We start from the raw sequence: 15,062 nt of genomic DNA, 5'->3' as shown, positions 1-15,062 counted from the left end.
GTAAAATGGGAAATTTTATAATTTTGAACACCAACTTCATGTCTTAATAGATTTGGACTTATAAATGCTTATTCAAAAGTGTCTTAATGGAATTGTTATGCTCTTTCCCATCTTCATGTGGATATAAAGTTCATGAATTTTGAAGTTAACATGGTGGAGTTACGATAGTGTAAATATGAATATAAGTTAGTGCAAAACTTGGAAATTGATGCAGTAATGGAATTTGCCTAACTGCAGGTTACTCTACTAATGGAGGTACGTGACAGATTGAGTAAGTTTTATGTAGAACAATGATGTATATTTCCATTTCTGGAATAGGCAATATGTTATGCATGAACGTGACATGTAACGCCCGTAGATCCGAACTAGTCAATTTAGAGACGATAAGCATCAAAAGTGACTTTTTGATAAAAGATTATTTAGAATGAATAATCTTAACTAAGTTGTAGTGGTTGTGACAAGGATTTCGGATATATAAAGAATGCCGAAATCCGAGTTATAACGAAGAAGTTATGACATGTCGAAGTTTCGTGACAGAACCGGTACGAAACTGCGTGACGTAAATAGTGAATTTACTATAGAGAGATATTTAGCCTTAGTGATCTAAACGAAAGTCGTAGAATACGTTAAGCCGAGAGCATGCATAAAAAGAACGTCTAAATCTGACTTCGTATGAGGAAGTTATGATTTCCCTAAGTTTCAGCTTAGCAGTATGCAGCCCAAAGTTCGAATATGAGATCGAGTGGTTTCTAGCCGAAACAATCTAAAGGAGAATCGAAGATCACGTCGATAGTAATGCAACGGTAAAAAGACAGACGAAAACGGACGTCAGATGAAGAAGTTATGAAATTCTAACGAAGTTTTCCTGTCCCGACCTACTAAAAATAATATAATAAAAGAATAAAGTTAAAATTAGCCGACGGAGTCTAAACGAAAGTTGTAGAGCTGTAGTGTTGTCCGACACTGTGTCAGAGTTCACGACGTGAACACAGTGTTCACGACGTGAACTCAGTAATAACGTCTTCTGGAGCCTGACAGACCCAAGTTGCGATGACGCACCTGATGACTACTGAACTCACGACGTGAATCCAGAAAAATGGCCTTATAAATGGAAACCGAAGGGTAGCCGGCTATAGTTGCTAATTCCTTCACTCTCTCACTCCCGATACCCTCTCTAGCCCTCTTGAAGCACCCCCGAAGCCCCGGTATCATCCCGACACCCGAAGCGAGTCCCGAAGCCCCAAAGATCCCGAGAAGAAAAGAGTTTTAAGCCGAAGCTCTGCCCGCGAGAAGCCCGGTTTGTGAAGATATCCCAGTTTCATCAAAGAATACTACTTGAAGAGCCGTAGTGCTGTCCGACAATCGTCTTATCAAGTGAGTGTGTAGTTACTTTCACCTTACACATAGATATGAAGTATTTGTTATTAAATATGTGTTATGTGTGTGTGTATATATATGTATATATATATATATATATATATATATATATATTGTTTACTTGAGATGGATGTTAAATGAATGTTTTATACAGGTTTTTAAATGATTTAAACTATATATGTAATTTATATCTACAAATATGTTGGGTAGAACATGGGTAGATGAAATAGTTGGCGTGTAAGGAAAGATGAGTTTGAGGATGAGACGAAAGATGATATAGATCATGAGATGAAGGTGACAGGTGAAAAATGAGTGAAACCTTTACCCAAACGATGGCCCCGTCATTCAGTAGAGTAGGGATGACAACCACGGACGACTCTAGACAATCCAGTGGAACACTAGCAGGCTCGCAACTTGTAGGTGTTGTGGACTTGATGTTCACCGGTGTACTCTAAAACTCCTGGCAGCTATAGAATTAGTGCCTTATATAAATACGATGGTAGCTATGGATTTAGTACTGTGTAGATGAACCTTGGTAACTATGGATTTAGTGCCTGTTGAGAAAACCTTGGTAACTATGGATTTAGTGCCTGTTGAGAAAACCCTGGCAACGATGGATTTCGTGTCGATTCCTTAGGATAATCCTTAGGAATAAATGAACGAGGAATAGCTGATTCTTAGGTTAAATCTCTAAGAAATAAAAAGAGATAATGGGGGTGGGTAATTGGGTTGATTGTTTGATGATTGAAATTAATATAATTATTTATTGTGGGTTGAAAACCCTATATGCTCACCAGGCTCCCAAGCCTGACCCACTCAGTTTTATTTGTATTACAGGTAGTGGCGCGAGAGCATAAGTTGGATGAATCATCAAGCTATTTTGTTTATAGGCCTGTAGTTGTATATAACTGTTGTAAGGCTTATAATGTGCCGTTTATGCTTTTGGTCTGTATCGGAACTTGACATCCCAAGATTTTGTTATTTAATGAAAATACATTTCTTCAAGAAAAGTTTTGATAGATTCTTATCATATTTTGTTTTGGGAACAAATTCCGCAACAGTTTTCTCTAAACGATTACTCTGATTTTAAAACAAAGCATAAACAAATCGGTCTTTTCTGGCCGTGAAAAATGGGGATGTCACAGTTGGTATCAGAGCATTAGTTTAAGCGAACTAGGAATTTGTAGGATTTCTAGACTTAAACTTAGAATGCTAAGCAATGATTGTGAGATGAGTGTCTACCATATTTTAGACACGAGCACTAGTATATTTTAGGAAAGATGCCTAAAATGCTTTTATGTGCTAAATGATATATGTTTGCCATATATGATATTGTTTGTTCGGATCTATGGTCTTTTGCCAACCGGGTCTGGAAACCTTATGTGTTTAAGATTCTAAGAGTACGACTACGATATTAGAACTAGCATGTAAACGTTTTGGAGTGATAATCAGATTTATACGTCTATCGTAAATAAAGTCTTCCTATCTTAAATTCTCGCCCAGTACACCAAACGTCTGCTTAGGTGTACAAAACGTCATGGTGAAGACTCGTAGAGAATTGAGTAAATGGAGGAAATGAAAGGCTTATGATAGTGAATGACACTTATCGGAAGATATCGTAAAAGTGGTATCTTGCCTTTAGAATATGACTGATAAAATAACGGAACGTTTAGAGGAGTATGGTACGTCTGAAGTACACCTTCGATTGGCAGGATGATGGAGTGATTGGTGTAATTCTTGAAGTTATTCCATCGTCTGGAATTTCCATCACCAATCGAGTTGAAGTAGAATTGATGATTGAAGATACGCATGGAAGAAGTCCTAGTAGAGTCTAGGAAAATTTTTGTGATTATTTGGGCACATTCGTATGTGTTAAATTGTTTTGTGATTTTAGGACTTGGGGACTGTGAGACAATACTTGGGACGAGTATGAGTAGGTGTGAATACTAGTAGAGATCTATACTACTGGAAGCACAGGACTCACGCTTGGATCAGGGAAAGTCACAAGGTTACCAAGAAGCTAGTGATTGATTCCGTTTTTTTTTCAAGTATGTCATTACCATTGTTTCGGTAATGACTAAGAAGATGATTGATATTCTGACCCTAGTGGTCATATCAAATTGAGTCCGACTACGATGAGTTTGTTACATGGTTCGGAGAACCAAGTTCGATGTAGCATCTGACTTAAGCCGGAAGATTGAAATCAAAGCGATCAATTGTATCGCGCTCGTTGTTAAAGAAGTTAGTAGCTAGAAATTCTACATGCTAAAATGTGATTATATCACATTAGAATATGAAGGAAGGTATATTCCATTCTGGAATATGACTCTCAAAGACTTGAGTCTAGGCGTTGCATCATCCGATGAAAGGTCATTAGAACATGACTCATCGATCTGTTACAATAGATAAAGGAAAGTACTTATCCTAAGAAGAAGAAGGAGTCCTCAATAAGGATTTATTTTGTAACTTGAAGGTTACGATTGAGCGTCCAACATAGTACGAGGAGCAGGTTCAAGATTGAGCATCGCCTGCGGTCAAGAAGCCCAAGAGTTAGATACACGTTCGAAGAAACATATATATTACGGTTATTACTTAGTATGGAATCATTATACAAGCCCTATTTTCGTTGATGATTCTGGGACGTAATCATCCTAAGGGGGAGATAATTATAACGCCCGTAGATCCGGGCTAGTCAATTTAGAGACGATAAGCATCAAAAGTGACTTTTTGATAAAAGATTATTTAGAATGAATAATCTTAACTAAGTTGTAGTGGTCGTGACAAGGATTCCGGATATATAAAGAATGCCGAAATCCGAGTTATAACGAAGCAATTATGACCTGTCGAAGTTTCGTAACAAACCGGTACGAAACTGCGTGACATAAATAGTGAATTTACGATAGAGCGATATTTAGCCTTAGTGATCTAAACGAAAGTCGTAGAATACGTTAAGCCGAGAGCGTGCATAAAAAGAACGTCTAAATCTGACTTCGTATGAGGAAGTTATGATTTTCCTAAGTTTCAGCTTAGCAGTATGCACCCCAAAGTTCGAATATGAGATCGATTGGTTTCTAGCCGAAACAATCTAAACGAGAATCGAAGATCTCGTTGATCTCGTTGATAGTAATGCAACGGTAAAAAGACAGACGAAAACGGACGTCAGATGAAGAAGTTATGAAATTCTAACGAAGTTTTCCTGTCCCGGCCTACTAAAATTAATATAATAAACAAATAAAGTCAAAATTAGCCGACGAAGTCTAAACGAGAGTTGTAGAGCATAATCTCACCTACGTGTGCATATAAAGAACATTGAAAACGGAGCTCGTATGCGAAAGATATGAATTTTTGAAGTTCGGGGCGCGAACCCCGACACTGTGTCAGAGTTCACGACGTGAACTCAATAATAACGTCTTCTGGAGCCTGACAGACCAAAGTTGCGATGACGCACTTGATGACTACTGAACTCACGACGTGAATTTTGGGATTCACGACGTGAATTTTGGGATTCACGACGTGAATCCAGAAAAATGGCCCTATACATAGAAACCGAAGGGCAGCCGGCCATAGTTGCTAATTCCTTCACTCTCTCACTCCTGATACCCTCTCTAGCCCTCTTGAAGTACCCCCGAAGCCCCGGTATCATCCCGACACCCGAAGCGAGTCCCGAAGCCCCAAAGATCTCGAGAAGAAAAGAGTTTTAAGCCGAAGCTCTGCCCGCGAGAAGCCCGGTTTGTGAAGATATCTCGGTTTCATCAAAGAATACTACTTGAAGAGTCGTAGTGATGTCCGATAATCGTCTTATCAAGTGAGTGTGTAGTTACTTTCACCTTACACATAGATATGAAGTATTTGTTATAAAATACGTGTTATGTGTGTGTGTATATATATATATATATATATATATATATATATATATATATATATATATGTGTGTATATATATATATATATATATATATATATATATATATATATATATGTGTGTGTGTGTGTGTGTGTATATATATATATATATATATATATATATATATATATATAGTTTGTTTACTTGAGATGGATGTTGAATGAATGTTTTATACATGTTTTTAAATGATTTAAACTATATATGTAATTTATATCTACAAATATGTTGGGTAGAACATGGGTAGATGAAATAGTTGGCGTGTAAGGAAAGATGAGTTTGAGGATGAGACGAAAGATGATATAGATCATGAGATGAAGGTGACAGGTGAAAAATGAGTGAAACCTTTACCCAAACGATGACCCCGTCATTCAGCAGAGTAGGAATGACAACCACGGACGACTCTAGACAGTCCAGTGGAACACTAGCAGGCTCGCAACTTGTAGGTGTTGTGGACTTGATGTTCACCGGTGTACTCTAAAAATCCTGGCAGCTATAGAATTAGTGCTTTATATAAATACAATAGTAGCTATGGATTTAGTACTGTGTAGATGAACCTTGGTAACTATGGATTTAGTGCCTGTTGAGAAAACCTTGGTAACTATGGATTTAGTGTCTGTTGAGAAAACCCTGGCAACGATGGATTTCGTGTCGATTCCTTAGGATAATCCTTAGGAATAAATGAACGAGGAATAACTGATTCTTAGGGTAAATCTTTAAGAAATAAAAGGAGATAATGGGGGTGGATAATTGGGTTGATTGTTTGATGATTGAAATTAATATAATTATTTATTGTGGGTTGAAAACCCTATATGCTCACCAGGCTCCCAAGCCTGACCCACTCAGTTTTATTTGTATTACAGGTAGTGGCGCGAGAGCATAAGTTGGATGAATCATCAAGCTATTTTGTTTATAGGCCTGTAGTTGTGTATAACTGTTGTAAGGCTTATAATGTGTCGTTTATGCTTTTGGTCTGTATCGGAACATGACATCCCGAGATTTTGTTATTTAATGAAATACATTTCTTCAAGAAAAGTTTTGATAGATTCTTATCATATTTTGTTTTGGGAACAAATTCCACAATAGTTTTTCTTTAAACAATTACTCTGATTTTAAAACAAAGCATAAACAAATCGGTCTTTTCTGGCCGTGAAAAATGGGGATGTCACATGACACGTTCACGTTTAATGAAGAATGTCACTCCTACAAGTGATGTACGTGGCACACAAGCTACAACTCCATATTATGTTAAATGGACTAATGGTCGGCCTTTTATCTTTTATTCATACACACACTCCCATTTTAGAAGTTGTAAGAGGTGATTTTTGGATGAGGATCCATGATTAAGGCTTCTACCAGGAGATTGTGAAGAATCTAGAGCATTAACAAATAGAAGGTGAGTCAAGGTATTCTCCTTCTTATTCTTCTTAAGGCTCTTTAGTTCATCCATGATGGATTGGGTAAGAAATTCTAGAAACGTGTTTGGATGCTATAAAGATTTAGTGTGATGTAATAGTAATTGTCTTAACTATGATTCCAAGCTTTAAGATTTTATGGATAGATCTTTGAATTGAATATTAGGGGTTATAAACCCTAATTGATGAAAGGGTTGGAAACTTGAAATTGAGTTAAGAACTCAATGAATTAATTCATATACAAGTAATATTGAATTAATTCATATATAAGTAATATTGTAGAAGTATGATTAGTTAAATTGATAAAAGTTGTAAATGGAAAAATTGCTATAATCAGTGATTATATTGTGTAAGAAATGGAATTAAGCTCTTAATGGGTTAAGTTATGTTATTAAGAACATTATGTGTTGACTGAATATGAATTGAATGTATTTTGGTTAAAAGGACTCAATTGAAGGACAAAGATTATAATTAGTTTTCACTACCTAAAAAGGAATCAATTGAAAGATAAGGGGTTATAATTAGTTTTCACTAACTAATAAGGTGAGTACATGTGGGTTTTTGTGGGTACATAGCAAAGCAAACTTTTTTATATGAATTTGTTTAATGTCAAGTGTTTTGATACTTAAATCTTTATGTTCTAAGTTTCACGATTTAAAGGGAAATACAAGTAATTTAACATGAAAGTTTTAGCATGCCATATGTTTATTGTTTTAAAGGGAATTGCTTTTCGTTTAGTTATGAAAGTCTTACCATGTCATATGTTTATTATTTTAAAGGGCATTTCTAGTGCTTTAGTTATGAAAGTTTTAGCATGGATACGTTTATTGATTGATGATTGAATTGCTCATGTTTTGAGTTTTATGTGTTATGTTATGAATGCATTCATGGTTTAGGACATGCCCCCATAACAACACGAATAAAACACTCTTTGAATGGTACCTCCTGTCACTAAATAGTTGTCGAGGGATATAGACTCCTATCAACCGTAATGAGATTAGGGCTCCCTTGGTTACTATGCTTGTGATATTAGTTTTATAATACCAAAAGTTTAAAAGTTCTTATAGATATTTAAAAGTTTTTGTAAAATCATATTTTGATCATAGCCTAATGGTCCATAATCTTCTCTTCTAATAAATGAATCCTCTAGCTGCCACATGTCGTTTTTATAAAGCCCTCTTTTGCCACGTGTCACCTCTATAGCCATTTCATAAATATTTTCCCGCTTATTTGGTATAGCTATAGCTAATCCCACAATCCATTTTAATCGCCATATATCCCAATAAATTAGCAAACCAATTTGAATTTCATTTACATTAGGAAAGAAATTAGGATCGTAATTATATCCAAGATTACAACGACGACTAGGGCTTCCTGTTCATATATACCTCCAACCCATCAACCTCTATTTTAGTGGCATGTAATTGAAGATTCATTTTATTTGTAGCATCAAAATCATGTTCGTATATACCTTCAACCCATCAAACTCAAGTTCAGTCGCAACTATTTGAAGATACGTTTGATTTATGCCAAGGAATTAAAGATTATTCAGCTACAACCATCGATTTCAAGTTAGTTCTTAAAATTCTTCTTCCCTGGCTATTCATATTGTTGTATAGGCTATTCATATTGCTTTGTTTGTTTGCATATGTCATTGTTTGAGTTATTGATGCAACTAACTTGTAAAATTTGTTTCGCCTGCCATGTGTTCAATAAAAAGCCTAAGTGAACCATTAATTTGTAATTTTTTGACAACGATAAATCAATATGCCTCTTCTCTCTCTTCTTAGATATGGTGGTGCCGTCTTAGCATGCTCATTTGCTGGGAGGTTGGATTGAAATGGTTTTTGATAATCATCTATTAGTGTGTATTGGGTGATAATTGTAGGTTTATATATTCTTTTTTTTTTCAGAAAAATGGATGATGGACCCGCTACAGAGGATGAGATTTTTTTTTGGAGAAAGCCCCTCTACTAAAGGTATCTTCCTTGCCTATATGCTAATTGTTGTTAGATAGTATCAAAATGAGACATTGTATTATCAGTTTCCGCATGTCCATCTCTGTCACGAGCACATATAAATAAAGTGAAGCAAATGTAGACAAAGATACAAGTTGTTATAGAATGATGTCCTACATATTAGTTGGTTATCAATTGTAACTAATACACAATTCGTCATAAATATATGAAAATGTTGTTTCCTATTTTAGGTATTGATGAAGGTAATCTAAGAGATCGCCAATAACATACTTAAATATGATTTATTACTATCTTAATGAGGAACAATTTTAGTTGTATCATTCATTCATCATATAAACCAAGCAAAATTGAATTTGTGAACACAGGCATTTGATGCTTTGGTTTTGATTCTTGCATTATTCATTCATAATATATATCTTCAATTTTTCTTACCCATTTGTTGTTTTTTTGCCAACAGGTTGAGAGTCATTTCATTGGCAGTTCTTTCTTTTTGCATTATCTTGGTGGTTATAAATGTGTAAGTGATTAACATAATAATCATGTTAATGATTATAGATTCATTTTAGTGGTTTATACATATGAAGTAATTTATCTTTTACACGTAACAGAAATATACTTACATTTTTTACCCGTAATAACAGTGAAATGTAAGTACATTGATATTATTGGTCAAAATAAAATATTGTTGCTTTTATCAGTAAACAAACTAAGCAAGTTTTTAATGTGTAAAAAGTATAAGTACAATACTATTGTCGTAATGGGCTTATACAAGTAGTGAAAGTTGCCTATCATGTGAATGTTTTTAATGCATCTTTAACTTCAGTTTTTACTAGACTTTGCTTTTAACTTGGCTTTCAGGTTGGCACATGTGAAGAATAAGGAGTATATGTCATTCCTGGTGTGAATCTTGAGGTTAATTAGGATGTTTTATGGTTTTAATATATATGTTTTTGGTCCGTGTTTAGATTAATTATGAAATAAATAATATATTGTTTTGAATGTTCATTTTCATCTTCGTTCATAAAATAGTTTTGATTTTTTTTAGTAAATGATATAGACCACAACTCTTAGCATGAGTTGCTTTTAATTTGCATTACTTTTTTTAATATAAATATACGTTTATATGTAGAAGTGAGACCACATTTGGAAGAATATTATATTTGGTTTCGATAGGAGTAAATTAGTTTGAGGATTTGGAGTGTGCCACAAATGTTTCACATATCAAATGTGACAAAATAAAAAAAAAACAATAAAGTATGTATGATTGTGTATACGCATATAAATAGGTGTCTAATGTCCATTTTTTCGATTTAATGTCCATTCTTATTTAGATCACCAATTTGAAAATGATGAACTTTTTGTTCACTTTAGACATGTTTCCAAAAGAGACTATTTGCCAACACTAACTCATTTTACAATTTAAACTATTTTTTTGAGTTTCCTAGACCATCACTTAATAATTTTAAAATATGTATTTTCATAAAACAATCGTAATATTGTGTCAATAATAGCAGAATCAATGTCAGTAGTGGTGTAATTATAAGAAAGGCCATATCTTTGAGAGGAAATTAATTGTTGAATTTTAACTATTCATTAAACGAATAATATTCATCATCTGTCGAGAAGACACTAATTTCTGTAAACAAAGTTAACTATACTCATTTTTGTAATTTTATTTTATAAGCTATCATTTATATAAATTTGGTGTAATAAGGTTCATTTATGTTAATTTATTTAAACACATCGTTTATGTATTATATTTAAACACAAACCATTTACTTTCTATGTAAAGAGCAGAAAATGATTGATGTTGTTGATTTTGGATAAGGATGTTAATTTGACATATAAAACTTCCAATGTTATATAAAAATAAGTCTTTCAAAATATATGTTAAAATATTATGTTTATTTTACTTTTCACATTAATTATATATTAATTATCAATTGTATAATTAAATAATTATTTATTTTATTATATTTTTTTAACAACCGTGATTTCCACGGGTTATAACATAATAGGCACCCATGGTACCATAATAATATGTTGTGATCAGTACATGGTCCATAAGTAGTAAGTACGGTGAATTCCTAAAAGAATAAAATCTCAAATCGTTTGTAAGTTTTGCAAACAAGCAATAAATTTAAATTTTTGAATGATATAATGATTCTCTTGCCATTTTCTGACGCAATATTGGGCAAATTTAACATGTATGATTTCGAACACAAAGTTGCATGACATATTTCATATCTATTCCGATTTCTAGTAAGATTTTTTCCATGATCTCATCATAAGTCCTCTTCAAAGACATAAATACTTGCTAAACCAACTCATTTTAGATCACCCTCTTCTGAAAGCAATCATTATTCGCATATCATTTAACTTGAATATCCACCGCTGTCGAATAGAATATGCCTTCAGAATCGCCATGTGCTGGCTGTTGACCATTTCGAGTTTAACTCAGGCAAGAAATTAACTACAAAAACCGAAACTTTACGACAAAAAGCATCACCAATCTCAGCTGTACATATCCACGTAGACTGTGTGTGTGTTTGTGTGTGTATTTTTCCATTTCGTTTTATCAAATCAAGTGTGTCAATTTGATTGTTGCAGCCGTCATCAACAACCCATCTGAAGATCCTTTCTCTTTCACTAAGGTAAACCCTAAAATCCAAAATCTAAAACTCAGAAGTCTTGTAATTTACGCTTTTGAATTCTTTATTGGAATGGATATAGACATATGATGATATGGGTATTATAAAGCTTCGATCTTTTTTCAGAAATGGTGTTGAAGAGAGTTGTGGGGTTGATGATGGGGTGTTTAGGAATGAGTTGTTTGCGAATATCAGATCAACCAACAAGACCAGTAACTTCAGAGTGTGATTCACCTACTTCATCAGATATTATCGATTCAATTGATCCGAAAAACGAAAAGTCATCGTCTTCTTCATCAGGTAGAATCAAACTCAGTGATGGAAGATACTTAGCTTACAAAGAACGAGGAGTCCCGAAGAATGAATCGACTTACAGAGTCGTTATTGTTCATGGATTCGCTAGCAACAAAGAGATGAACTTCATGGCTACCCAAGTACATATTGATAAACCCCTTTTCGTTTTCAATATTGTGTGTGTAGAATGTAGATCTGTGTGTATTTTTAACAGTTTTTGTATCGAAATTGATACCCAGATGTCGTAAATTTCAGAAACTAATGGGTGAATTGGGGATTTATCTTGTACAATTCGATAGAGCTGGATATGGAGATAGCGACCCAAATCCAAAGCGTTCGTTAAAGAGTGAATCATCAGATATTCAAGAACTTGCAGACCAATTACAGCTTGGATCTAAATTCTATCTCATTGGTGTCTCGATTGGATCATATCCCACATGGAGTTGCATCAAGAACATTCCAGAAAGGTCGCAATCTGAGAAGAATTCGAAGTTGATTTGAATGTTGTGTAAATTTATTACTGAAATGGTGTATCATGATGCAGGTTAGCCGGAGTTGTTATGGTGGTTCCGTTTGTTAATTACAGATGGCCGTCGCTTCCTCGTGATCTGATACAAGATGATTACCGGAAAAAGCTTTCACAGTGGGCGGTTTGGGTGGCGCGTCACACGCCGGGGTTGTTACACTGGTGGTTGACTCAGAAAATGTTCCCGTCTTCTTCTGTTCTTGATCGGAACCCTAAATTTTTCAGCAATAAAGATTTGGAAGTTCTTAAAAACACTCCTGGGTATCAATTGCTCTGTAAGGTAAGAAGTAATAGCCTCTCGTTTTTTAATTTCAAGATTTAGTTAACAAAAAAAAAAAAAAAAAAAAAAAAAAAAAAAAAAACAAGCAAACAGAAAAATAATCATTGATCTTGAGTTGAACTCGTCTTTAATTTTCATGAGTTAATTAACGAAAAAAAAAAACAGAAAGAAAATGATTATTGATTTTGGGTTTACCTTGTCTTTAAATTCCTAGATTTGACTAACAAAAAAAAATTGACCATTGATCTTGAATTTAACTCGTGTTTTTTAAGATGCAAATGTCTTGAATTTAACTCGTGTTTTTTAAGATGCAAATTTAACTCGTGTTTAGATTTCAAAATTTAAATTTAACTCGTGTTTAGATTTCAAAATTTAATTAACAAAAAAACAGAAAAAATGACCATTGATCTTGAATTTGATCGGTCTTAAAAGTTTAAGATTTAATCAATAAAAACAACTCAGAAAAAAATATAATCATTGATCTCGAATATGACTCTTTATATTTGAAGATTTATACCTTGACGGATCAACCGTTGGCCTAAAGCTAAATATATAAAATGACATAAAAATACATTTAGAATATTAAATGTTTTATAGTTAATAAAAATTTCAATAAATTCTTGAAACCTTAGTCTAAGTAAATAAGTAAATTTTTTAATAAGCTATTTTAAAATTTTTAAACCATAACAAGGTAAAAATATCAAAAAATAAGCTCACTTTAGATAACATAAAAAAAACTGACCATTAATCTTAAATTTCGATCGTCTTTATATTTCAAATTTTAATTAACATAAACTACACATGGACAAAAAACACCATTGATCTTGAATTAACTCATATAAATTTCAAGATTCAATCAACAAAAAAAAAAATTGATCTTTGATCTTGAATTTAACAGAGCAAACTGAAGGAAGAACCGATATTTGATAGTCTTCGAAAGGATTTCATTGTGGCATTTGGGAAATGGGATTTTGATCCGTTGAATATGATCAATCCATTTGGTGAAAATCAATGTCGTCTTCATATATGGCAAGGTTATGAAGATAAAGTTGTGCCTGTTGAACTACAAAGGTATGTTTGGAAAAGGTTGCCATGGATCAAGTATCATGAAGTTCATGATGGTGGCCATTTGCTTGTGTATGATAGTGATGTATGTGAAGCTATGTTGAGGTCTCTTTTGATTGGTGAAGATACTCCATTGTATAAACCTAAATTAGATTCAACTAATGATTCTTGAAGTAGATTAGATGATTGTTTAAGAAATGTATCATATGTTTGATTTGATTTTGTTTGTTTGATGTAATTCTTGCGTTCTTCCTGGTATAACTTAGATTCAAAAAGTGGCATTGAACAATTGTCTAGGGATTGATATTGTAAATATGAAAAAGAATCTTGAACATGACCCATATAGATACGAACACTTTGCTTTTTCGGTACAAGGTGTGCTTTGTTTCTTCTTCTTTAATACTCGTGCTCCTTTTTCTTGTTACGTAATCAAGAAAAGCAACGAAACCTTGGTCATTGTTTTTACCTAATTTTTGAGCCAATTTCTTAATTCTTGAATAGGCTTTCGCAAATTCATAACTATATGAATTGGTGGTAAAGGCATCTAATAGAGTCTAATACGTAATGGACCACAACACTCAACCACTCAACCGATGACATTACATGAAAGAAATAGAAACGGAAAATTGAATCTTGAGGGGGGACAAGACGTTCCTTATAAGAATGTGGATGAATACCCTTTAAGCCATGTTTTAAAGCCGTGAACTTGTAATTTTTAATGTTTTTGTATCGGATTTCCCATTTCTTTGGAGTAAATGTACAAAGAATAAAGTACATGGGTTGCACAATGAAAGTTAAGCAACATGCCTATCTAATGTAAAACATAACACCTAATGTACAACATAAAATACATGTTAATACGCCCCACATTTAAACGGGAGATTGAGAACACTTAAGTTGTCTCTAGAAACCATAAAGAGAGACGATGGAAGGCCCTTTGTGAAGATGTCGCCATCACGATGGCTTGATGGGACATGAAGGAGGCAAATCTGATCGTGACAACTTTATCGTATACAAAGTATATATCAATCTTTATGTGTTTCGTTGGTGTTGTATGTGATTGTTGGAGAGATAGACCCCACTAATGTTGTCATAATAAATGTTGGTTGCTTTACCGAGAGGAGAGTGAACCTATCTAAACAAGTTGAAAATCCAACATTTTTCGGTTACGACATTTGCACACCACTACTACACAACAACCACTCAAAGACTGACGAGATGCGGGACCCTCCCCCAGTCAGCATCTGATTATGCAACGAGACTGGTGGTAGTCGAGGCATGAAGCTGTAAGCTGAAGTACAAGGTCACCCAAACACAACGCATAATGAAAGCGAGATTCGTGTAGATCGCCATATTTGCCCGTTCAATAATGTATGTGGCATATATATGTGTTCTGATGGGTTTTGAGCATTCTAACACTCCTATGGTGTACATGCAACCCTAGAAACCTTGGATCTATGTTTTACTAAGATACATGCAAATTTGATTTTTTCAAGGTTCTTATCCTAACTAGCATGACCTGGGGAACTTGAAACATAAAAGCTAGTAGAAGAACATACCTTTCTTGTTGCTTGG

General features: G+C 34.0%; 1 protein-coding gene and 1 long non-coding RNA gene across 2 annotated transcripts; both read left to right on the top strand.

Moving 5' to 3' along the window:
- Positions 1–8,604: 8,604 nt before the first annotated feature.
- Positions 8,605–9,627, top strand: LOC145119372 (uncharacterized). The gene is made up of 3 exons (XR_013713834.1): positions 8,605–8,671; positions 9,129–9,188; positions 9,530–9,627. It is a non-coding gene; the product is annotated as an uncharacterized LOC145119372 (long non-coding RNA).
- A 1,450-nt stretch (positions 9,628–11,077) lies between these two features.
- Positions 11,078–13,879, top strand: LOC145121164 (alpha/beta-Hydrolases superfamily protein). Its single transcript, XM_079056950.1, has 5 exons — positions 11,078–11,325; positions 11,449–11,756; positions 11,872–12,083; positions 12,161–12,422; positions 13,321–13,879. Exons 2-5 carry the CDS (start codon positions 11,451–11,453, stop codon positions 13,657–13,659), a joined length of 1,119 nt encoding a protein of 372 aa, XP_078913076.1. The 5' UTR covers positions 11,078–11,325; positions 11,449–11,450; the 3' UTR covers positions 13,660–13,879.
- The last annotated feature ends 1,183 nt before the right edge of the window (positions 13,880–15,062 follow it).

The sequence above is a fragment of the Lactuca virosa genome, chromosome 6 (genome assembly GCF_052849685.1).
Source record: "Lactuca virosa cultivar CGN04683 chromosome 6, Lactuca_virosa_CGN04683_v6, whole genome shotgun sequence".
NCBI lineage: Eukaryota > Viridiplantae > Streptophyta > Magnoliopsida > Asterales > Asteraceae > Lactuca > Lactuca virosa.
The sequence above is the reverse complement of the archived record's forward strand: the minus strand, read 5'-3'. Positions and strand labels throughout refer to the sequence as shown.

Coding starts and splice junctions, on each gene's coding strand:
- LOC145121164 (XM_079056950.1), top strand. CDS start 11,451: ATGGTGTTGAAGAGAGTTGTGGGGTTGATGATGGGGTGTTTAGGAATG. Junction 12,084..12,160: donor ATCAAGAACATTCCAGAAAG/GTCGCAATCTGA, acceptor ATCATGATGCAG/GTTAGCCGGAGTTGTTATGG. Junction 12,423..13,320: donor GGTATCAATTGCTCTGTAAG/GTAAGAAGTAAT, acceptor TGAATTTAACAG/AGCAAACTGAAGGAAGAACC.